Source organism: Hyperoodon ampullatus, assembly GCF_949752795.1.
Source record: "Hyperoodon ampullatus genome assembly, chromosome: 14".
Lineage (NCBI taxonomy): Eukaryota > Metazoa > Chordata > Mammalia > Artiodactyla > Ziphiidae > Hyperoodon > Hyperoodon ampullatus.
Window position 1 is genome coordinate 64,727,916 of NC_136927.1, and position 23,963 is coordinate 64,751,878.

General features: G+C 58.0%; 1 protein-coding gene across 3 annotated transcripts; it reads left to right on the top strand.

The window, feature by feature from the left end:
- Positions 1 to 220: 220 nt before the first annotated feature.
- Positions 221 to 23,897, top strand: MYH7B (myosin heavy chain 7B; the record flags this gene model as incomplete). 3 transcript variants are annotated; one of them, XM_079718929.1, is made up of 40 exons in its annotated part: positions 239 to 329; positions 1,599 to 1,705; positions 1,870 to 2,013; positions 2,520 to 2,676; positions 2,968 to 2,995; positions 4,048 to 4,144; positions 6,504 to 6,617; positions 6,752 to 6,815; positions 7,862 to 7,960; positions 8,628 to 8,731; positions 8,845 to 8,983; positions 9,284 to 9,402; positions 9,494 to 9,643; positions 9,830 to 10,000; positions 11,129 to 11,308; positions 11,401 to 11,533; positions 11,614 to 11,690; positions 12,116 to 12,203; positions 12,405 to 12,522; positions 14,648 to 14,771; positions 14,873 to 15,009; positions 15,793 to 16,048; positions 17,025 to 17,267; positions 17,927 to 18,103; positions 18,190 to 18,335; positions 18,651 to 18,741; positions 18,819 to 19,208; positions 19,869 to 19,995; positions 20,083 to 20,201; positions 20,292 to 20,488; positions 20,610 to 20,959; positions 21,084 to 21,208; positions 21,305 to 21,420; positions 21,867 to 22,263; positions 22,339 to 22,464; positions 22,549 to 22,719; positions 22,811 to 22,915; positions 22,998 to 23,093; positions 23,547 to 23,684; positions 23,760 to 23,897. In XM_079718929.1, 40 exons carry the CDS (start codon positions 239 to 241, stop codon positions 23,769 to 23,771), a joined length of 5,823 nt encoding a protein of 1,940 aa, XP_079575055.1. In that variant the 3' UTR covers positions 23,772 to 23,897. The 3 variants fall into 3 exon arrangements, with proteins under 3 accessions (XP_079575056.1, XP_079575055.1, XP_079575054.1); XM_079718930.1 differs by having other exon boundaries at positions 221 to 329; positions 23,547 to 23,893; XM_079718928.1 differs by having other exon boundaries at positions 6,525 to 6,617; positions 23,547 to 23,893.
- Positions 23,898 to 23,963: the final 66 nt, after the last annotated feature.

Genomic DNA, 23,963 nt, shown 5'->3' on the forward strand with positions numbered 1-23,963 from the left:
TGTGTGTGTGTGTGTGTGTGTGTGTGTGTGTGTGTGTGTGTTGGGGGCTCACCAGGGAGGCTGAAGTGGGGAGCCCCACGGAATCACCTACTGTTAGGTCTTGTGGGTTGTTCGATCATGCCCCAGTTTGGGGCCCCTGGTCCCTCAGTTCCCCTGTCACTGCCATCTTCCAGTGCCTGCTGCCTTGGACTGCCTTGAACCTCTAAGATCTCATCCTCCACCTCTCAGTGCCACTACCATGATGGATGTGAGTGAACTTGGGGAGTCTGCCCGCTACCTCCGCCAGGGCTACCAGGAGCAGATGAAGGTGTACCCTGTCCTGTGGGATGGTAAGTGAGGGCAGAGTGGGGCACAGCTACAGAGAAGCCCTTATGGACTCAGACCAGGAGTGGGGTGGGGGGACTCAGCTCGGGTCTGAAGGAGCACTCTGGCCTGACAGCTTTAGCCCTGATGATTAAATCCCAGGGAGCCTGTGTATATCACTGTATGTCTGTGAGCAAGCCTCGGTTTGCTCCTCTGTAAAATGGGACCGTATCACCCGCCTCCTGGGGCTGCCGTCTGTGGCTGGAGCCTGAAGCTTCTGAGATGAGAGTGATTGGTATGTGTGCAGGCTGACTCCACATGTCCATAAAACCTGTGCTGGAGTTATTTTTAGTGCTTTCCATAGAGCCAAAGCCTCTGTTTATCAGGGACAGGAATAAAGGCTACTATTTATGACCCGGTTTGCTCATAGGACAATAATAACAATAGGCAATGTGTATCAAGTGCTTATTGTGTGCCAGGCCCAGAGCAGATGACTTTCCATGCATCATATCAACAACCTGGGGAGATGGAGACCAGGGCCAGGGCCAGCTTCGTGGGTGTGCAACCTCTGCAGCCACAGAGGGCACCACCCTCAGAGGGGCCTCATGCTCGATTTAACACTCTGCTATCACCATCTCGAAACTGTAAATAATTTCTTAACAAGAGGATCTGCATTTTAACACTGGGGCCTGCAAGTTATGGAGCTGGTCCTGGCTAAGGCACTTGACTAGTAAGTGGCAGGATACCTGAGTCTGTGCCTTTAACTACCACGAAATATGGGCTCCCTGGAGCTCTGGGGCCAGCTGGCCAGGCAGGAAGGAGCATAAGACAGACTTACAAGACCCAGGTTTGAGTCTTCAGTGAAATGGGGGAGGCAGAACCCACTGAGAATTAAGTGCCTGATATTGAGGGCTGCTCCTTATGGGAACTGAGGACATGCCCATAATGTTTTACCTTTGAGGGACAGGCCCATAGAGAATGAGGGATTCTCCTGAGGTCACAGGGCAAATACAACAGAAGCAGGAATCTGAACCCAAGTGTGTAATCCAGGGCTGTGAGGGACTGTAACCTCAGTCAGGGAATCCTTTGAGGAGATCTCTAGGGACCCTCCCAGCTCTGCCCTTCCAGGAGTCTCTGTTTGGAAGGATCTTTTCTGGGTACTCCTGCATCCTGACAGAGGGGCTCCTAGGAGGGGCACAGCTCTGCAGACACGATTTGGGAACCCCAGCTGGGTCCCCAACCCCTGGATGTGCGTCAGCCATTCTCAAAACCCCCATGCTCTCCCCAAAACCCAGGGAAGAAGCGGGTCTGGGTACCTGATGAACAGGATGCTTACGTGGAGGCTGAGGTCAAATCCGAGGCTACTGGGGGCAGAGTCAACGTGGAGACCAAAGACCAGAAGGTTTGGCTCCCCCTTTTCCCGGAATTAGCTCCTCCACCTTCCCGGGTGTAGCTCCTGTCCAGTGTGCTCTGGGTGAAAGGGGGTTTGGGAGCGTACAGGAGTGAGAGGCTGAGGTCAGTTTGTTCCTGCCCACCTGTCACCCCACCATACGGCCTTCCTGGCAGGTGCTGACGGTTCGTGAAGCTGAACTGCAGCCCATGAACCCGCCCCGCTTCGACTTGCTGGAGGACATGGCCATGATGACGCACCTCAACGAGGCATCCGTACTGCACAACCTGCGCCAGCGTTATGCTCACTGGATGATCTATGTGAGCCATGGGCCGGGGAGGGGCCACGGGTGGGACGGGGCTGTGTGTGTGGTGGGGGCGGGGCCATAGTAGCAGGGGCGGGGCTAGGGCAAGAGGCACAGCTTGGTGGGGACAAAACGGGGGGAAGGGGCGGGGATGTGTGCAGTGGGGGGCGGGGCTGTGTGCAGTTGGGGAGCAGGGCTAGAGGCAGGGTAGGGTGATGTCATGGGCCTGTGGAGGCGGGGCCACTGGCTGGGGCGGGGCTCGAGGTAGGGCTGGAGGTTTGGCTACGGCAGTGTAGGGGCGGGGCTGCAGCAGCACAGAGGCTGGGCAACGGGGCTGTGAAGGGGCCACGGGCTGTGGGCAGGAGTAAGAGCTAGGGCGGGGCTAGGGCGGCCACAGAGGGTGTGGCATCGCACCTTAAGCAGCTCCTTGGGGGATTTTGCAAGGGTCACAGTTTTGCGAGGGCTAGAGCCTGGGGATGGAACCTTGGCCTCCAACAACCTATCTATACACTCTCTCCTCAGACATACTCGGGCCTCTTCTGTGTCACCATCAACCCCTACAAATGGCTCCCGATCTATACAGCCTCCGTGGTAGCCGCTTACAAGGGAAAGCGCCGCTCGGAGGCCCCGCCCCACATATATGCGGTGGCAGATAACGCCTACAATGATATGCTGCGCAGTAAGGGCCGCCTTGACTCCTCTCCCCCACCCGGGGCCCCTTCCCCGGCTCCAGGACCCCCTTCCCTCCACTTGCACTGCCCTCCTTTTGATGCTGCTGGACACTCTAGCATAATCCTTCTGGCTCTCTGAGTGGGAGCTGGCCTGCAGTCTGAAGGTCCCACCTGGTCCTTCCCGTTTCTGGCCCTGGGTGGTGGAGGGGCTGCCCCAGCCCCAAGGATACCCAAGGTGTTCCACCTGTGGCTGGTCCCTCACTTTGGCTAACTTCTCTATCTCCTCCCCTTTCTTCCAGACCGAGAGAACCAGTCCATGCTGATCACGTGAGTGTGGGGGCTCTGGGGATGGGGTGGGAAATGCAGGCCATCTGGCAGGAAGAGAGTGGAACTAAAATCATTTCCCAAGGTTGAATACAAAGTGCTAAGGGCAAGGGTTTTACCGCCTGGAGTCTGTCCCAGGTGAAACTAAATTAGAGCATTTTCTCTGCCCCCTATTCTGGACAGATGTGTTATGGGTGGTGAGCAGGAAGGGGGTACCAGACTGATCACCAGCCCTGATACCCTCTGTCCCTAGGGCCTGGAATCTTCTCCCACCTTGATCTTTTGGGAGTTCTGGTTCTCGCTCAAGGGGAGCGGGGAGACCCCTTTCCTCCTCCTTACCATCTCCTTAGTTCTGAATCTTATTTCTAATCCTTTGTTTGCTTTCACTGGTAAGTGGTAGAATTCTTACATACCAAGTTTATATCCAGCCAAGCCAATATGGACATCGTTCGTGTGTGTGTGTTTATGTGTGTGTGTGTGTGTGCAGCCTGCTGGTGAAGATCAAGGCCTTTGAAACCAGAAAGACCTGTATTCAAGTTCTCACGGGTCCACTTCTTGCTGGTGTGCTTGGGCCTCTGAGTCTCATCAGAAAAGACAGAACAATCCTACTTACCTACCACACAGAGCTATAGGAGTCAGTGAGTTAATGTCTGTACCTGGCACACAGCAGAAACAGCTACATAACTTCTCTGAGCCGCATTTCCTTATCTATCAAAAGCGGATGATAATGGTGCCTGCCTACAGGTTTCTGAGGCTTAAATGAGCCAATATAGGTAAAGCACTTGGCCCAGTGTCTGGCAGTAAGTTAGTGTTCAGTAAACAGTGGCATCATACTGTGTTTTCTCATCTCACTGGGATGGTCTGTGTTGGCTTGTTTTGTAAACAATTCTGAGGGCTAATTTATCTCAGGAGTTTTGAGTTGGGGTGTGGGTCCTGAGTTGAGAGCTGGGTGTGGGGAGGGCAGAGGGGCCCTGCTTGAGGAGTAGGGTGTTGGGGGATGGGATGAATTAGAGTAGCCAGATGGACATTGGTGACTCATGTTTGTGTCGTCCAAGGGGAGAGTCGGGGGCCGGTAAGACGGTTAACACCAAGCGGGTCATTCAGTACTTTGCCATCGTCGCTGCCCTGGGAGACGGGCTGGGCAAGAAGGCCGTAAGACTTGCCCACGCGGGCGCTGCTCCCTGCTGCTTCTGTTTTTCTTTTCTTTCTTCTCCTTTTTTTGTTCTTCTTTTTTTCTTTTTAAAAAGTTGATTCCCCAGAGCCTCCAGCCCTGCCTGAGCCTCCCACCCTGGTGGCAGACTCTGGCCTGAGCGAGGCTCGACCAGCGAGGCTGTGGCCATTCTCTGTCACATTGTATGACGTAGTTCCAGGCTTGCCTCACTGTTCCCATCTGGAACACAGCAGGTGGGACCACATTGCTATTCCTAAGCATGTTATGTATTTTTTCCCTTTCATCATGACCTTCATATTTTGAAAGAGTTTACCAGGTAGGCTGCTTTTACCAAGAAGTAATTGTTTTCTTGGTTTTCATGCACCAAAGACACAGTTACCTGCTGTCAATCAAACAAGCAGGTTCAGCCAGAGCCAAGGGCACTTGGCATTCCCAACAGCCAAGGTTAAGGGGCAGTTTTGCACCCCATGATTTCTTTATGGTTTTTGAAATTTTCTGAAACAATGGGGGAACCAGTTTTTTGTTTTGCTTTTGTTTTTGAGGTACAGCTTTCATTCCTGGTCCCAGGGCAGCTGTTCAGAGCTCTGTGTGTGCTCCCCTACCCCAGAATGGGCTGCCTTTTCTTTCCAGAAACCCAAGGCCTCCTCCTGCACAGCCCCTACTCCTGGTCCTGTTGAGCCTTGCATTTATTCTGGGACATTTTTCTTTCTTCTTTTTCTTTTCTTTTTTCCATTTAAAGTTTTTTTCTTTCTCTTTTTCTTTTTGCCTCTTCCTATCTTCCCAGTTGATTTTCTTGTTTTTTCTTTTTATTTCAGTTTTGTTTTTTTGGTGTGGTGGTGGTTGTTTTTATTGTTTTGTTTTTTTCCTCCCTCCCCCCCACCCCATTTTCCCAACTCCCAGAGTGTCTCTGAGGATGCTACAGAAAGTCGGGTCTTGGTCCAGGAACAGGAATGGAGGGCAGGGAGCTGGCAGGGATGCAGCCGGGAGGGGCGGGGGTAGGGGGCACCTGGGCAGAAAGGAGCCCTGCATTGTGGAGTTGGGGTTGGGGGGAGCTGTCAGGCAGGGGAGGTAGAGAGAAAGGCTGCCCCGCAGGGGCCACGGGTGCTGGAGCTTAAGAGCCTTATCAACCTCCCTCCCCTCGGCCCCCAAATTGACCACATCTCCAAAGAGAGCCCTGTTCAAAAGCCCTGGACTTGAATGTGTGGGGTGGAGCTCGGGGGAGGGACTCCTGCCAGTTCTCTCCTGCCTCTGTCTCCCCAGCAATACCTCAGGGGGATTTTTAAGTCTTGGGCTCCCTGGAGGTGAGTGAATAACCACAGTCCCCTGGCATGGGACCGGTGGCATGGCACCTGTCACTCCAGAATCTATTCCTTCCTTTTTCTCCCTTTTTTCCCAGGCTGCTGGGATCCAGGGTAGGGAAGAGAAAGAAAGGGAAAAGGAGGGAAGACAAGGGTGAGGCTAGGAGAGCAAGGGGGGAGGATCCCCTCCATTCAGTAAGTCCCTCTAGATGAGACATACAGGTGGCTTCGGGCATCGTGGAAAGCAGGATGCCTGGGCTCAGTGTCTGCTCTGCCCCTGACTTACTGTGCCATCTGGAGCGGATCACTTTCTTGCTCTCAGTCGTAGTTTCCTCATTTGCAAATTAGGGCTAATAATATGCACCCGACAGGGCTATCTTGACTAATAGTCGGTATGCACCTCACCACAATACAAAGGAGTAGTGTGAAGAAGAGCAGTCACAGAGGGAGGGGAGGGGTCAGAAGGTTTGGGCAGGAAGAGGTCTCTTCCAGCCTCAGAGCATCAGGGAAGCCTTCCTAGAGGAAGGGGCATTTGAGCTGGGCTCTAAAGGGGAGTAGACTGTAGTCAGGAACCTCTAGGGCTTGGGGCAGGGTCACTTCCTGGGGCATGGGAAATGAAGGGATAGGGAGGAGGCCAGAGACAGGGCTTGGGGGGGCTGTGAATAGGAGACCCCCAGACGCAGCCCCTTCCTCAAGCCCCTGACTAGGGCCGTGTTTGCTCCACTTTCTAGCATTTCTCCTTCTAACAGTCCCTGGAGGGTCGGGCATGAGGGGTTGGGGGGGTACACATTTGGGTGACTAACGTTCACTGTCCCGCTAGCCACCCGCTGCCCACTCCCGCCTGGTGACACCTCACAGCCTCTAACGTTGTCTTTCTTCTCCTCCCGGCAGTTTCTGGCCACGAAGACCAGGGTAGGTATGGGGCTGGTGTGAGTGGGGCAGGCAACAATTATGAGGTCTTGGGGACCCCCCCTCCCCTCCCCTTCCCAGCCAGAGGTTGTCTGGGCTGGGCCGAGACCCCGGGACCACGGGCTTGACAGAGCCCTTGGCCCGCCACCACCAGGGCACCCTCGAGGATCAAATCATTGAGGCTAACCCTGCCATGGAGGCTTTTGGCAATGCCAAGACCCTGCGGAACGACAACTCGTCCCGCTTCGTGAGTGCCGCAGTGGGAGAGCCGGGTGTGGGTGGAGCCCGGTCTGTCGCGGGGAGACACAAGGTGGTGGGAGCCTTGGACGAAAAGGGCAGTGCTGGCTGGGCACCCAACTGAGGCTGCTTTTGTGCCCACAGGGCAAGTTCATCCGCATTCATTTTGGTCCCTCTGGGAAGCTGGCATCCGCGGATATTGACAGCTGTGAGTCTAGGAGAGGGTGGGAGAGGGTGAGGATGGGGAAACAGGTCCAGGCCTGAGTCTTTCCACTCAGACTGAGTGTCTGTCATCAAGTCCTTGGGGCTCCCACCTGTCCCAGGCGCTTCTCTTCATCCCCTGGCCACAGCCCGGCTCAGGCCACCTCACCTCTCACCTGGAACATTCCCCCAGCCCCCATGTGGTCTTTCATTCTCCATTCTTCTGCTGGATCTCCTTTCAGCCAGAGTGATCTTTTCTTAGAGACTAATCTGACCACATCGCATTCCTGCTTAAAAACCTTTTCCAGATCCCGTCACCTTAAGATGGAGACCCAGATCTTTCTTTGGCCAGTCAGGCTCCTTGTGACTGGGCCCTTCCCCTCATCCACCATCCCAGTCTCTCTGGCCCTCGATAGGGCAGGCCTGTGCCCCTCCTGCCCTGGCCTCATCTCTACACCTCGAGTCCCCATCCTTCCTGGAAGCCTCCCCCAATGCCTCTCTGGGGTCATTGCCCATCCCGCCTGACCCAGACCTGCTGTATAGACACCAGGTGCCCAGGCTGCATGCATAGAGGGGCCCCCACGCTGACTGCTCCCCATCTTGGGGTGCATGGCCAGATCCTGATGGATAAGCATGGGCAGGTGGTGATAGGCGGGAATGTCATAATTCATGCCCCGACCGACCCATGCGCAAACACACAGAGGCTCTGCTCAGTGGGCACACTGACACACCAGCAGTGCTCTGGAGGAAAGGAGTGTGGTCTGTGGATGGTGGAATGAAAGCACAGATGAAAGAATAGACAAACCAAGACCCATACACAGACAGCTACGTTAATATACCCACACAGAGAGACACACAGATGTACAAACATACGCATTCCCACACCGTGACACGTGTGCTGATGGAGAGACACCCTTCAGCACATGCTGGCATGTGTGCAGACACGGCACCTCTACACACACCCCTGCCCCTTGCTGACACCTCCTCCCTGCCCCTCAGCCATAGTGGGGTGACCCACTCGAGAAACTAGGCCAGCACCTCCCTTTTCCCCAGATCTCCTGGAGAAGTCAAGGGTGATCTTCCAGCTGCCCGGTGAGCGAAGCTACCACGTGTACTACCAGATCCTCTCGGGGAAGAAGCCAGAGCTGCAGGGTGAGGGCCAGCAGCAGATGGGGTGGAAATCAGAGCCCACAGGTCTGGGTGGCAGTTGGGCTGCCCAGCCCTCTCCTGGCCCCCGTCAGATCAGGCCCTGGGCTACCTGGTCCCCTACTGTTCTGGGGTCTGTGACATCCCTTCTTTCCTGGAGACCCAGAGCCCCTTCTATCCACCCACCCCTTTCCTGGGACTTCCAGTTCTTGCTGAGCTCTCTCCTCCTCGTGCTAGGAAATGGGCCCCTTAGCACCACTGTCCTGGCAAGGTTGTCTCTCCTGCTGTCCTGAGACTAGAGAGGCCCCACCTAGCACCAGTGGGAGCGATGGCTCTGTCTAGGCCCACCTCCCCTCTCTTGCAAGCCCCTCAAGGGCAGAATCTGGTCCTCGCTGGGCCGCAGCACCCAGCACAGGGTCTGGGCCATAGGCGTGGCTTGCGCAATGGTCAAAAGATGAGTGAGACATAGGGACCGAGGCTCATTTCTTAGAACCGTAAAGAAAGAGAAACCATGAGCGTGGGAGTCGAGGAGAGAAACTCAAGCTACAGTCTCGGGAGGGCCCTACACTCTCCTGCCGGGCTGGCTCCCAGGATCCACCACGCTGGGATGGGGAGACAGAGGAGAGCTGGGTGAACACAGCCGACCTGCCCTTCTCCGCCCCGTGTCCCCCAGACATGCTGCTTCTGTCTATGAACCCCTATGACTACCACTTCTGCAGCCAGGGCGTCATCACTGTGGACCGCGTGAATGACGGGGAGGAACTCATGGCCACTGACGTATGTCTGTGGTGGGAGGGGAGGAAACCTGGGGGAGCAGGTCCAGTGCCCTCCGCCCGGCTGAACCCTGGAGGAGCCCAGACTTCTCTGAGCCTTCCACACCCCACCCCCAGCATGCCATGGACATCCTGGGCTTCAGCGCGGATGAGAAGTGTGCCTGCTACAAGATCGTGGGGGCCCTCCTGCACTTCGGCAACATGAAATTCAAGCAGAAGCCTCGGGAGGAGCAGGCCGAGGCCGACGGCACCGAGAGTGAGGGGCCCTGGCCCTGGCCTGACCTGGTCATCCTTTGACCCTGATCCCAGCATTCAGTCCATGACCATTAACCCTAAGCCTTGTCCACAGCCTTTGACCTCAGTCTTAACCTGGCCCTGATTGTAAACCCTGACTTCTCAAGTCCAGACCCTCACCCTCCTGAGCTGTACAGTTTGCTGACCCTGAACTTGACCTCTTCTAACCTCCCTCTCATAACCCTAAGTCGAGGCCGGTAGAGCTCCCAGATACCCGTGTTCTTGGCCTCCTCCCCCTCATCTCACCCATGTGCCCTGCCAGGTGCTGACAAGGCTGCCTACCTGATGGGGGTCAGCGGTGGAGACCTCCTCAAAGGCCTTCTGCACCCCCGAGTGCGTGTGGGGAACGAGTATGTGACCAAGGGTCAGAGTGTGGAGCAGGTGAGTGGCTGGCGGGCGGGGCCCACCTGGGGACAGCTGGGGCAGGGTCCCCTCCTTGCCAGGTCCCAGAGCAGCCTCCCCGCGCCTCCAGGTGGTGTTTGCCGTGGGGGCTCTGGCCAAGGCCACCTATGACCGGCTGTTCCGGTGGCTGGTGTCACGGATCAACCAGACGCTGGACACCAAGTTGCCCCGTCAGTTCTTCATCGGCGTCCTGGACATCGCCGGTTTTGAGATCTTTGAGGTGAGGGCAGGCCCACCCCACCACCCCAGGCTCTGTTCTCTCTGGGGTGGAGGACCATGGTGGGTGGGGACAGGAGCCCTGGGTGTCTGCCTGGAGGCGGGGGGAGCTCCCGCACTTCCCTGTTCTCTGTGGGTCTCCTTGTCCCCCTACAAGGAGGCCTGCTGAGCTGGGCGCCTCCCACTATAGTTTAACAGCTTTGAACAGCTGTGTATCAACTTCACCAACGAGAAGCTGCAGCAGTTCTTCAACCAGCACATGTTTGTGCTCGAGCAGGAGGAGTACAAGCGGGAGGGCATCGACTGGGTCTTCATCGACTTCGGCCTGGACCTGCAGCCCTGCATTGACCTCATCGAGAAGGTGAGGCCCAGGGCCAGGTCACTGCAAGGAAGGGAAGGCATGGGTGCAGTGGGTGAGCAGGAATGAGCGTGCACTTGTGTGTGAGCGAGCGTGTGCAAGCCTGCATGTGTGTGTGCATGTATGAGCGTGGCTGTGCACGTGTGTGTGTAACGTGTATATGAATGGAAATGTGTGCATGTGTGTGTGTAACGTGTATATGAATGGAAATGTGTGCATGTGTGTGACTAGGTGTATTGGAGATTGAGTGTGATTGTGTGTTGGTGAGCAGTGTGTGTGTGTGAGCGTGCATCCCAGCACTGTTACAGCCACAGTTTCTTTGGACCCTCAAAACTGTCGGGAACTACAGGGCAGGGTAGGGTGTGTTTGTTTATTTGTCTGTAAAACATTACATATATTTCCCTATTGTACAAAGACTAGAAAGAAAGAAAAATCAAAGAAAAATGGAAAAATCAGAAATAAAGGAGAAAAGATGTGTCCCCCAATCCTACCACAACCTGTTTCCTCCCAGTCCTTTATCCTGGGCATCTCTTTCCTCTTATGAACACAGACGCATTTCTCATCCTACCTTTTCTCTGAGAGTGTATTTTGAGCATGGTGCTTTGTTGAAGAAGGCACAGTAGTTCATGCAGCAGATGATTTTCATGCATTTCTGTAATCTCCTACTAGTGGACATTTAGGGGGTTGACAGCTTTTGCTGTTATAACAGCAATGAAAGTATTCATTTCCCCATTTTGCAGGTTAGGAAACTGAGGCTTAGAGAGGTCTAAGGGCCCCATAGCTACTAAGTGAGGAAGCCAGAATTTGAACTCAACTGCCTTTTTTGACTGTACCACGTGTGAGAGTGTGAGACCACAGATGCCGATTTGAGTTTGCACACTTCTTATAAGTAAAGAGAACAACTCAGAGCTGCAAGTTGGGCAGAAAGGGCTTGGAAGCCAAACCACAAACTTTCTTTCTTAGAAGACAGGGCTCCTGGGTGCAGGTCAGTTCTTTGTCCCTCAGGGCAGATGGCTGAGGTTGGAGGGTCTGGGAAAGTTCCCAGAGGGAGGGGCTCCAGGAAATGGGGATCCAGCCCAGTCTGGATGGGCTGGCTTGACGGAGGCCCTTCAAGCTGTGCCCTGTCCCCAGCCACTGGGCATCCTGTCCATTCTGGAGGAGGAGTGTATGTTCCCCAAGGCCTCAGATGCCAGCTTCCGGGCCAAGCTCTATGATAACCACGCGGGGAAGTCGCCCAATTTCCAGCAGCCACGGCCCGACAAGAAGCGCAAATACCAGGCCCACTTTGAGGTGGTCCACTACGCGGGCGTGGTAGGTACCTGTTGAAACCCCAGCTCTTGACCTCTCTGCTCCCTCTTCCGGGTTCCCCCACCTCAGTTCAGCCCCCGTCTGGTCTCTGGCAGGTGCCTTACAGCATCGTGGGCTGGCTGGAAAAAAACAAGGATCCACTGAATGAGACGGTGGTCCCCATCTTCCAAAAGTCACAGAACAAGCTCTTGGCTACTCTCTACGAGAACTATGCTGGCTCCTGCTCTAGTGAGTACAGAGGGATGAGATTCTGTAGGGGACTCACAGAGGGATGTCCCTTGGAGTGACTGGTCCCATGTCTCTCCTAGCCGAGCCCCCCAAGTCTGGGGTGAAAGAGAAGCGTAGGAAGGCAGCATCATTCCAGACGGTGTCCCAGCTACACAAGGTGAGGCCCAGTCTAGGCCTCGTGCAGGCCCTCACCCTGCCACCCCCACCCCGTCCCCGCTCCCTGCTCTGGCCCCTGCACCCTGGGCGGGCGGCCGTTAAGACTTGCAGTGATGTTTAATTCCTCTCCACGTGAACATCACAGCAAGTCTGTGCTGCTTCCCGTCCCCATGCTGCCTGGGCAGGGTTTGGGGGGGATGGGGCCGGAGCCACAGGGATTGGGTGGGGGAGTGAGGACTTTGGTGATGGTAATGGGGACCCAGTCAAACAGAAGAGGGCAAAGCGTCACAAGGAGCAGGGTGAAAGGGCAGCACTGCAGAGACACGCTTAGGCGCCTACTCTGCAGTCCTTAAGGGGCTCATCCACTGCGGTTTCCAATTCTGCTTCTCTGCCCTCTTGTGCTTTCTCCCCTCTCCTCACCCCCAGGAGAACCTCAACAAGCTGATGACCAACCTGCGGGCCACACAGCCCCACTTTGTCCGTTGCATTGTCCCCAACGAGAACAAGACCCCAGGTAGTCACCCCAGGGTGGGTTGGTGGCATGGGGGCACATTGGAGGGAGGGGACAGGGCAGACTGGAAGCGGGGTCTTGCCCCCTCCACAGGGCCTGCTCAGCCTCAAAGTGAGGCCTGTGTCTGGACTCCTCGTCTTTTCTGGGGCATGAAGTTGTGTCCATTGACCTCTAATCTTTTCCTTTAACCCCCACCACGTCCAGGGGTCATGGATGCCTTCTTGGTGCTACACCAGCTGCGCTGCAATGGGGTTCTGGAGGGGATCCGGATCTGCCGACAAGGATTCCCCAATAGGGTGCTTTACGCTGACTTCCGGCAGCGGTGGGTGTCTCCCTGCCCCAGCCCTGGCTCCTCCCCAGCTCCAGCCTGAGGGGGTGGAAGGGCACTGAGGAGGATGCAGGGGGACTGGGGAGGGGCCAGAATGTATCCCAGTGGGAGATGCTGATGGCTGAGACCTGGGGATGGGCGGTGGGCTGGGGGAGAAGTGAACAGGCTCAGGGTAAATATTGGAGGTGCAGCCAACAGGCCTTGCTACTGATGAATTGGATGTGGAATAAGAAAGAAAAAGAAAAGACAAGGGTGACTTCTGGTTCTTTGGCCTGAGCAACTGGGGAGTTGGTGGTAGATGTACTGAGAAACCAAGATAGGATTTTAAAAATTTTGTGGGGAAGTAGGAGGAGAGTGGATTGAGCTCTACTTTGAACATGTCAACTTTGAAATGTCTCCAGCAGGGAATTCCCTGGTAGTGCAGTGGTTCGGACTCCGCGCTCTCACTGCTGAGCGCCCAGGCATTCGATCCCTAGTCGGGGAACTAAAATCCCACAAGCCACACAGCATGGCCGGAAAAAAAAAGAAATGTCTCCAGCAGATAGGAAAGTTGAGGGGGAGATTGGAGTTGTTAGTCTGGAGCTCAAGGGTCGGGGGGCAGGCAGAGCTGGATGTGGATTTGGGAGTTGAATGAGGGTTCACATGGACTAGACTTTATGTAATGGCTGGCACCAAGTGAGGGCTCAGTCCGTGGTGTTAGCCCCTCTGCCTTCCCTTTATAGGTTTGATTTTTGTCAGGCTGCAATCGTGCACAGTTCCCTCCCTTCAGAAGTAACTGGGGCCATCCACGCTGACCGTTATACTTGTGTTTCCATACAAATATTGTACACATGGGTGCACACACACATGTTCTCTTTGGTTTTCCCTGTAACTATATGTCTTGGAGATTGTTCCTTATGAATAGACATAAGTCTGCATCATCATCCTTTTTTAAAAAAAAATTAAGACTTTCTTTTTTTAGAGCAGTTTTAGGTTCATAGCAAAATTGAGGGGAAGGCACAGAGATTTCCCATAAGCCCCTTCCCCCACACGTGCACAGCCTCCCCCGTCATCAGCATCTCCCACCAGAGTGGGACATTTGTTACAGCTGATGAGCGCACACTGACACATCCTAATCACCCAGAGTCCATAGTTTTCCATTACAGTTCACTCTTGGTGTTGTACATTCTAGGGCTTTGGATAAATGTAATGACACATGCAGCAGCATCCATTTTGTCATGGCAGTAAAATATCCCATAATCCAGTGTACCGTACTTTGTTCATCAGTCCCTCAGTAAGGGGCCTTTTTGTGTTTCTAGGGTTTTGCCTTCACAGTGTGGTCACGACAGCCTGACCCACACAGCCCTGTACACATGTGCAAGTGTGTCCCCTTTAGAAGTGGATGTGCTAGAACCCTCGCTCTTGTTGATTAGAATTCTCTCCCAAATGTTTCTTCAGTTTGTGATATGCTGTAACACATCACCTTCTTTACTTTTTTTGGCCTTCTGAGAAAAATGATAAATTATTAAAAATTATAAACTAAAAAATTATAAAAGTGCTGTATGCCTTCTGCAAATGCTGCAGGCTCTTAAAGAACTTAACTACTGAATGCATTTAAATGCTACCCAAGCTTTTTTTTTTCCCCAATTTTTAAAATTATTTATTTATTTATTTATTTATTTATTTATTTATGGCTGTGTTGGGTCTTCATTTCTGTGCAAGGGTTTTCTCCAGTTGCGGCGAGCAGGGGCCACTCCTCATCACGGTGCGCAGGCCTCTCACCGTTGCAGCCTCTCTTGCTGCGGAGCACAAGCTCCAGACGCGCAGGCTCAGTAGTTGTGGCTCACGGGCCCAGCCGCTCCACGGCATGTGGGATCTTCCCAGACCAGGGCTCGAACCCGTGTCCCCCGCATTGGCAGGCAGATTCTCAACCACTGCGCCACCAGGGAAGCCCCTAAATGCTACCCAAGCTTTTAAAGCCGAGTATGCCCAGTCCTCCAGTGTCACAAGGCCGTCCCCCACCAGCCTGTTCAGAGGGTGCCCCCCTGGAGCCTCTGCTCTGGCCTCTGAGGGGCCAGCCTCTTCAGTCATCGGCTCCCTGCCCAGCACCCTCCTCTCCAGCCCTTCCCCGCTCCCCCAGGTACCGCATCCTGAACCCCAGCGCCATCCCGGACGACACCTTCATGGACGGCAGGAAGGCCACAGAGAAGCTGCTGGCATCACTGGACATCGACCACACCCAGTACCAGTTTGGCCATACCAAGGTCAGGGCACAAGGGAATTAGGGCGCTGGACCGGATGTGGGCAGTCACACTGCAGGGGTCACTCAGGCGACTGAGGGTTACACCTACCGCCCACACCCCAGGTGTTCTTCAAGGCTGGGCTTCTAGGCGTCTTGGAGGAGCTTCGTGACCAGCGTCTGGCCAAGGTCCTGACACTGCTGCAGGCACGGAGCCGGGGCCGCCTCATGCGCCTCGAGTACCAGCGCCTGCTTGGAGGCAGGTGGGTGTCGGAAGGGGGTGGGGGGGATGCGGGGGTACAGCCACTGTCCCCCAGCTCACAGAACCCTCTGAACCCAGACTCTCTGAACCCTGTCATACCGTCCTGTGGGTCAGATTTCACCGTGTGGCTGCCTGCATGCCTCCCAAGGGGCAAGGCTGTGGTTTGTGCCCCGCAGCCCCCAGCTACCACTTCCTCACCTCAGAAGTTGGGGTGAGAGAACCTGCCTGTACCCCAGGCCATCCCAGAGTGTGGCCCGGAGTAGTAATAAGGGCATCTAGTGTTTCCCAAGACTCTTAAGTGCCAAGCCCTGGGCAAGATACTTTATTTGAAGTTATCTCAGTTAAAGTACAGGACAGTCCTGAGAGGTAGGTGCCATGATCGTGTCTGTTCACTAGAGGGGGTGTCTGAGCAGAGGGAGCCTGTCCGCTGGCTTGTGGCGGGAGGTGGGAGGCTGGGATGTGAGCCCAGGCAGTCTGACCTTATATAAGAGCCCAGTAGCTTAACCGCCCCTGGTGTCTTTAGGACACTTGCAGGGGCCATTCAGGGCTCCTGAGCTCCCGCCCCGGAGGCAGCCCTGTGTGACCTTGGGCCTCACCCTCAAGCTCGCCTGTAAAGCAGAGGATTAGGACCTACTTGAGAGGCTGTTGGGAAGGTTAACGCGGTCCCACGCTAAAGTGCTCAGTGCAATGTCCGGCCCAGGGTAGGTGCTCAGGGAGCATCGGGGCTGTCACTATGAAGGGGCGGCACTGAACCTGCTGGCCACCTGTGGCTGCCCCTCCCCAGGGATGCCCTGTTCACCATCCAGTGGAACATCCGCGCCTTCAACGCTGTCAAGAACTGGTCATGGATGAAGCTCTTTTTCAAGATGAAGCCACTACTACGCTCGGCGCAGGCTGAGGAGGAGCTGGCGGCCCTGCGGGTGGAGCTGCGGGGGCTGCGAGGGGCACTGGCCACAGCCGAGGCCAAGCGCCAGGAGCTGGAGGAGACGCACGTCAGCGTCACCCAGGAGAAGAACGACCTGGCCCTGCAGCTGCAGGCAGTGAGTAGGGGAGGGGCAGGGCTTCTTTCTGCGACTTGGTGCCCCCTGGCCCCCAGCCCCCTCAGAGAACCCCAGGCCGCTCCGAGAAAATACCATAACCAGATCCCCAGCCAGGGCGGACCTGGTGTGCTCTGGGTGCTCAGGCCTCACCCGGGTCTTTCTTCCTATTCCGGAGGCTCATGGGCTTGTGCCCGTGTGCAGCCTCCCATGTTCCCAACCTCCCCACCCAGTCTATGCACGTGTCCTAATGCTCCCACGCCTTGTGCCCCCGTGGCTTCCTGCAAAGCTACAGCGTAGCCCCATCTCCCCAACTCTCCCCTCCTCTCCATCCCCGAGACAGCCCCATGCTCCCTTCTCTGGTTAAGGGCCACGGGAACCCAGGCAGCAGGTAACAGTAACAACCAGAAGGTAGAGATCAAGGGTCTGGATCCTCCCCGAGTCCACAGAGCCATTCCTTCCTTCAGCAAATACTTTTGAGTGTCAGGCCCCATGGAAGCTCTGGAGATACATTGGTGGGAGAACAGACAGGCCTGTGCTCACAGATTCACCTGCTAGAGCAGGAGACGTTATGCAGCCAGGTAGTGAGGAAACAGTGATGGCAGAGAACCTGAGCCCTCCGTGGCCGTGCAGGGCTCTCCCCACCCCCTCAGTCCAGTGTGGGCAGAGCTGGCAGTTGGCTTCTCTGCTAGAGCCCTTGTTTGGGCCTTACTCTGGGTTGCCCCCAGCCTGTCTAACGTTCCCCTCTTGCTGCCCCGTCCATCCCTCTACCTGAGTCCTTATCCCACCACCTGAGTCCTTATCCCACCATACTTGAACGCCTTCAGGGCCAAGAGCAGGTCTTCGGCATTCCTTGGTCCCGGAGCCCAAATGAGCGTGTGTCCAGCCTCTGCACGGACGAATGAACTTGCTTTCCGGGGCCTGGCCTGGTGTCCCTGAGCTGCCTCGATCCTGCCCCATTCCCCGTGTCCCCCTCCAGGAGCAGGAAAACCTGGCGGATGCCGAGGAGCGCTGCCACTTGCTCATCAAGTCCAAGGTGCAGCTGGAGGCGAAGGTGAAGGAGCTGAGCGAGCGGCTGGAGGACGAGGAGGAGGTGAATGCTGACCTGGCTGCCCGCCGGCGCAAGCTGGAAGATGAGTGCACAGAGCTCAAGAAGGACATTGATGACCTGGAGCTGACGCTGGCCAAGGCCGAGAAGGAGAAGCAAGCCACGGAGAATAAGGTGTGGGCCGGGCCGGCTGTGGCCTTGGGCAGGTGTCTTCCTCTCTGTGGGCCTCAATTTCCTCATCTGTCAAATGCCGCTGTTAATAGCAGCACTTCCCTCATTAGGGCGGGTGAGGATTCAGTGTGTAACTAGCCTGTGCTGGCGCTCGCCACTGGGCCTCGCCTGTAGTAGGTACTCAGCAAATGCTAGTGATTGTCATCCACCAGCTCCGTGTCCCCCGGGTGCCTTCCCTCATTGAACCGTCCCAAGAGCTCAGGTGGTTCAAAGACTTGGGGTACTGACTCCCTCACACAGGAGGGGAAAGTGGGGCTCAGCAGGGTAAGCCGTTTACTCAGGTTCTCACAGGTGCTCCCCAAGGAAGGCAGGACTAGGAAACAGCTGCTTAAACACCTGTGAATCCCCAAAATAGCTGGTGTCTGTTGATCTCTCACTCTGGGCCGGACACTGTGCACAGGGCTTTGTGAGCATTTGCTCATTCACCCCTCGAGGAAGACGCTATAATCACCCCTTAAGGATGAAGAAGTTGAGGCTCAGGATGAAGTGACTTGCCCAAGGTTCCCTGGCTCGAAGGGGACGGTTGCTGTGACATGGTGTGGCGGCCACTCAGACCAGAGTGCGGGGGAGGCATCCCCGTGGTGACCTTGGCCCTGACACAGGTGAAGAACCTGACGGAGGAGATGTCGGCGCTGGACGAGTCGGTGGCCCGGCTGACGAAGGAGAGGAAGGCCTTGCAGGAGGCCCACCAGCAGGCCCTGGGTGACCTGCAGGCTGAGGAGGACCGTGTGAGCGCACTGGCCAAGGCCAAGACCCGCCTGGAGCAGCAGGTGGAAGACGTAAGTCGGGGCCACAGCAGCGGCTGTGCGGTGGGGCCGGGACAGCCGGGACAGTGCGGAGCCCATCCACCCCGTCCTGCCCACAGCTGGAGTGCTCCCTGGAGCAGGAGAAGAAGCTGCGCATGGACACAGAGCGGGCCAAACGCAAGCTCGAGGGTGACCTGAAACTGACGCAGGAGTCGGTGACGGATGCTGCCCAGGACAAGCAGCAGCTGGAGGAGAAGCTCCAGAAGTAGGCATGGGTGGGGGGGGCCCGCAGCCCTGACCTCCTGGCCACAGGGGGCTTCCTGAACCCCGCTTCTCACCCGCCTGGACTCTAGTCGGTTCTGTGTCACAGCAGAGGTTGAACCCTAGGGTGTAGGGGGTCACCAAGGGCCAGGATCTAGGGCCGGGGCTTGAGAGGGAACACAGGGATGAGGTCACTTAGGGCTGCTCCGGGCGAGGTCCCTCAGTCAGCGAGTGTGCTGGGGGCGGGTACGGAGGGGCCCCAGGCAGGTGGATGGGAGTTAGGCCCTGGGCCGGCTCATGCCCACCCTGTGACCTCCAGAAAGGACTCCGAGCTGAGTCAGCTGAACCTTCGAGTGGAGGACGAGCAGCTCCTTGGGGCCCAGCTGCAGAAGAAGATCAAGGAGCTGCAGGTGTGCGGGGGGACGGGGTGGGCGGAGACCCGGATCGGAGGCCCTTGGGGGTGACAGTGCCGCCTGCGCATCCCCAGTCTCGGGCGGAGGCGCTGGAAGAGGAGCTGGAGGCCGAGCGGGCAGCCCGGGCCCGCGTGGAGAAGCAGCGGGCAGAGGAAGCCCGGGAGCTGGTGGAGCTGAGCGAGCGGCTGGAGGAGGCGGGCGGCGCGTCCGCGGGGCGGCGCGAGGGCTGCCGGAAGCACGAGGCCGAGCTGGGGCGGCTGCGGCGGGAACTGGAGGAGGCGGCCCTGCGGCACGAGGCCACAGTGGCTGCGCTGCGGCGCAAGCAGGCGGAGAGCGCGGCCGAGCTGGGCGAGCAGGCGGACAGTCTGCAGCGGGCGCGGCAGAAGCTGGAAAAGGAGAAGAGCGAGCTCCGCATGGAGGTGGACGATCTGGGCGCCAGCGTGGAGACTCTGGCCCGCGGCAAGGTGCCTGCCTCCTTCCTGATCCCGACCTCTGACCCGACTCTAGCAGCCTATCCTGACCGAACCCCTTCTGACTCCAGCAGCTGACCCCTGACCACCCGCTGCCAATCTGACTCCATACTAGTCCTGGCCCTGCACCCGATCGGGACCCCTGACCGATTCACCTGACACCCAGCCTGAACCCCACACCAGTCCTGACCTCAAACCCTACCCTCTAAACTCTATGCCCTGACTCCAGGGGATTTTTGACCCAGCATCCAATTCCAACTTCTCAGTCCTTGACTTCTGAATTCTGACCTCATATCTGTCCTGACTCTGTTCCTGTCCTGAATCCCAGCACCCAACCCTGACCCCTGACCTTTGTACCACCTAAGCTTGACAGCTGACCTCTGACCAGTGTCCCCGGCCGACTTCAGACTCTAGTATCCTAACCTCACCTTGACCCACTGGCCTTGGGACTAGTACAGCCCTCTCTCACTTCTGACACTCATCTTTTAAGCCATAGTCCAGCAATAGAATCTCGGACCCTGAACGTGGTGTTCTGTTCTCCCTTTGATTCCTGGGCACGTGTCTAGCCTGCTAGTTCCCGACTCCGGGTCCCCGTCTCTGACTGGCAACCCTGTGAGTCAAAAACTTTTTCTGATCCCTGACCCCGGATCCCAGGCTAGTGCAGAGAAGCTGTGCCGGGCCTATGAGGATCAGCTGAGCGAGGCCAAGATCAAGGTGGAGGAGCTGCAGCGGCAACTGGCAGATGCCAGCACCCAGCGGGGGCGGCTACAAGCCGAGAGTGGTGAGGCCGGGGGCTTGGCTGGGCCACAGCGGGGCTCGGTGCTGCCCCTCACCCACCTGACCTGCCGGCTCGCCCCTTGGCCTGCAGGGGAGCTGAGCCGCCTGCTGGAGGAGAAGGAGTCTCTGATTAGCCAGCTGAGCCGTGGGAAGGCCTTGGCCACCCAGAGCCTGGAGGAACTGCGGCGGCAGCTGGAGGAGGAGAGCAAGGTGGGCCAGCCATTGGCTGCCACAGAGCAGGCGGTGTGGGCACAGGGCCACTGGCCCGGCCCGATGCTGAGGTCACTGGGCTCTCTGCAGGCCAAGAGCGCGCTGGCCCATGCCGTGCAGGCTTCGCGGCATGACTGTGACCTCCTGCGGGAGCAGCACGAGGAGGAGGCTGAAGCCCAGGCCGAGCTGCAGCGGCTGCTGTCCAAGGCCAACGCCGAGGTGGCCCAGTGGAGGAGCAAGTACGAGGCAGATGCCATCCAGAGGACCGAGGAACTGGAGGAGGCCAAGTGAGTGCCTTGCCGGCCAGGCCGTCACCACACAGGGACGGCGCCTGCACCTCTGAGCTGTCAGGGGTGAGGGGAGATGCAGGGCTCGAGCATCCAGATCCTGTCTGCTCCCGTGGCCTAGAAAGAAGCTGGCACTGCGGCTGCAGGAGGCAGAGGCGGGGGTAGAGGCCGCTCATGCCAAGTGCTCGTCGCTGGAGAAGGCCAAGCTGCGGCTGCAGACAGAGTCGGAGGATGTGACCCTGGAGCTGGAGCGGGCGACCTCAGCGGCCGCGGCGCTGGACAAGAAGCAGCGGCACTTGGAGCGGGCGCTGGAGGAGCGGCGGAGGCAGGAGGAGGAGGGGCAGCGGGAGCTGGAGGCGGCCCAGAGGGAGGCCCGCAGCCTGGGCACGGAGCTCTTCCGGCTGCGGCACAGCCACGAGGAGGCTCTCGAGGCCCTGGAGACGCTCAGGCGGGAGAACAAGAACCTGCAGGGTATGACCCACCCCAGGGTCAGAGCCGCTCTGGGGTCACTGGGAGTCCCTCAGGGTCACACCGGGTGATGGGGTTGGAGCATGAGCCGTGGGGGTGGCCCCTCAGTGCCCCGTCCACTCTGCAGAGGAGATCAGTGACCTCACAGACCAGGTCAGCCTCAGCGGGAAGAGCATCCAGGAGCTGGAGAAAGCCAAGAAGGCACTGGAAGGGGAGAAGAGCGAGCTCCAGGCCGTGCTGGAGGAGGCCGAGGTCAGGGGCGGGGTGGACACTGACCCACTGCTCCCTGGCCTCCCCTCAACACACACTCACGGCCCCACCACCATACTATCTGCTCTGCACCCCCAGGGGGCCCTGGAGCTGGAGGAGACCAAGACTCTGCGGATCCAGCTGGAGCTTTCCCAGGTCAAGGCTGAGGTGGACCGGAAACTGGTGGAGAAAGACGAGGAGTGCACTAACCTGAGGTGCGGGGCCGGGCTGTCCCTCCTCCCCCGGCCGACAGCCTCTCCCATCCCAACCACCTGAAAGCAGAAAGGCAGGTGATGTTGGCTGAGCCCCACTGTGCGGGGGACTGGCACAGACACCTTATGCCCCCATACCCACGACCGTCTCAGGTGGGGACTATCGTCCACAGTTTGGAGGTGAACCTCGGAGAGGCCAGAGGACTTGCCCAAGGTTACACAGTGGGGGTAGAGCCAGAGTTCAGTCCCTGTCTGTCTGCTCTGGGGCCTCACTCTTGCCTGTGAAATTGCTCTGATGGGCAACAGGCAGGCAGACACAAGGGGCTTGAAACCGGGGAGAGATCAGTCATTTATTCCCCAACTGGCTTCACGTCTCCAGTGTTCCCTGCATGTCTGTAAGCAAGTCCCTCGCAGGCCACGACCCTTCCTTTCATCCCTCCTAACTACAGGCGCAACCACCAGCGGGCAGTGGAGTCCCTGCAGGCCTCCTTGGATGCAGAGACTCGGGCCCGCAACGAGGCGCTGCGGCTCAAGAAGAAGATGGAGGGCGACCTCAATGACCTGGAGCTGCAGCTGGGCCACGCCACCCGCCAGGCCACGGAGGCACAGGCCGCCACGCGGCTGCTGCAGGCCCAACTCAAGGAGGAGCAGGCGGGGCGGGATGAGGAGCAGCGGCTGGCGGCCGAGCTCCGCGAGCAGGCACAGGCCCTGGAGCGGCGGGCCGCCCTGCTGGCCGTGGAGCTGGAAGAGCTGCGGGCCGCCCTGGAGCAGGGCGAGCGCAGCCGACGGCTAGCGGAACAGGAGCTGCTGGAGGCCACCGAGCGCCTCAGCCTCCTGCATTCGCAGGTGAGGACGGGGGTCCCAGGGATGCAAGGGGCGGGGGCCTGAAGGCCGACTCTAAAGCCCTGCCCCCTCCTTCAGAACACAGGCCTCCTGAGCCAGAAGAAGAAGTTAGAGGTGGATTTGGCCCAGCTGAGCGGGGAGGCAGAGGAGGCTGCCCAGGAAAGGCGGGAAGCCGAGGAGAAGGCCAAGAAGGCCATCACTGATGTGAGGCTGGGCCGGGACCGTGGGGGCCCCGAGCAGAGCCCGAAGGGACTTTCACCCCCGACCACGCCACCTCCTCCCGCACAGGCAGCCATGATGGCAGAGGAGCTGCAAAAGGAGCGGGACACAAGCGCACACCTGGAACGGATGAAGAAGACTCTGGAGCAGACGGTGCGGGAGCTGCAGGCCCGGCTTGAGGAGGCAGAACAAGCCGCCCTCCGTGGCGGGAAGAAGCAGGTGCAGAAGCTGGAGGCCAAGGTGTGTGCGGCCCTCCCAGTCCCTTGCCCTGCAGGGTGGGCCACCCGAGGGCAGGCTGAGGGCACCAGGCCCACTGGCTGGCTGCTCGCAGGTGCGGGGGCTGGAGGCCGAGCTCGACGCAGAACAGAAGCAGCACGCCGAGGCCCTCAAGGGGGTGCGGAAACACGAGCGCCGGGTCAAGGAGCTCGCGTACCAGGTGGGTGACCAGGTCCACCTGGGGGGGCAGCCCTGGAGCTGGCCTGGTTCGGGCAAGACCTGAACCCCCTTTGCCTGCCCAGGCTGAGGAGGACAGGAAGAACCTGGCTCGCATGCAGGACCTGGTGGACAAGCTGCAGAGCAAGGTCAAGAGCTACAAACGTCAGTGTGAAGAGGCGGTGAGTGCACGGGGGTCTGAGGATGCCTGTGGTCACCCAACTTCTTCAGCTGGCCCCAGGCTCCGCAGCCAGGTGGGATGCCAGCAGCCGGTCAGGCCTGCTCCATCGCTGGGCCGTGGATTCCCCTGTGTTGGCTTTGTGTGTAGGTTGGGACAGTGACCCCACTGCCCAGCAAGAAGACAGACACCTTTCTAACAGCTCCGGCAAGACGTGAGACCTAGCTCTGTCTCTGAAGGGACCGCATGCGCCTTCCCCTGCCAGCCAGGTCTGGCACACGGGCACCTCTGGAAGGAGTGGCTCCACCCCCTCCTTCCTGCTGTGGGTACTGGCGAGGGGGGAGGAGGGCCGCGGGCAGTGGCGGTGCAGAGGTGAGGACCCGGAGAAGCCAGCCCCTCCTGGGGGTGCTGACCCTTTGAGTGACCAAAGGGTGAGCAGGCCTGCCTGTGCCCCCAGGAGCAGCAGGCCAACACTAACCTGGCCAAGTACCGCAAGGCCCAGCACGAGCTGGATGACGCGGAGGAGCGGGCAGACATGGCGGAAACCCAGGCCAACAAGCTCCGGGCGCGGACCCGGGATGCCCTGGGCCCCAAGGTGAGGAGTGGTGTGGGGCACCCACCCTGCCCTCCGCGTGGGGGGCAGCTCACCCAGGCACCCCTCTCCCCTTAGCACAAGGAGTGACACCTGAGCCCTGGGCTCTGAAGAGGGACACCTGCTGTTTGCCCCACACTGATCCTCTCTTCATCCACCCCTGCTGGAGCCTCGCCACCCCAAGCTCTGCTACACCCTGAATAAATGCCACGTCTGCAGCTCCTACCGGGTTCCTTCTCATTCTTTGGGGTTCAGGAGGGGAGGGGAGCACGTGGTCTCATA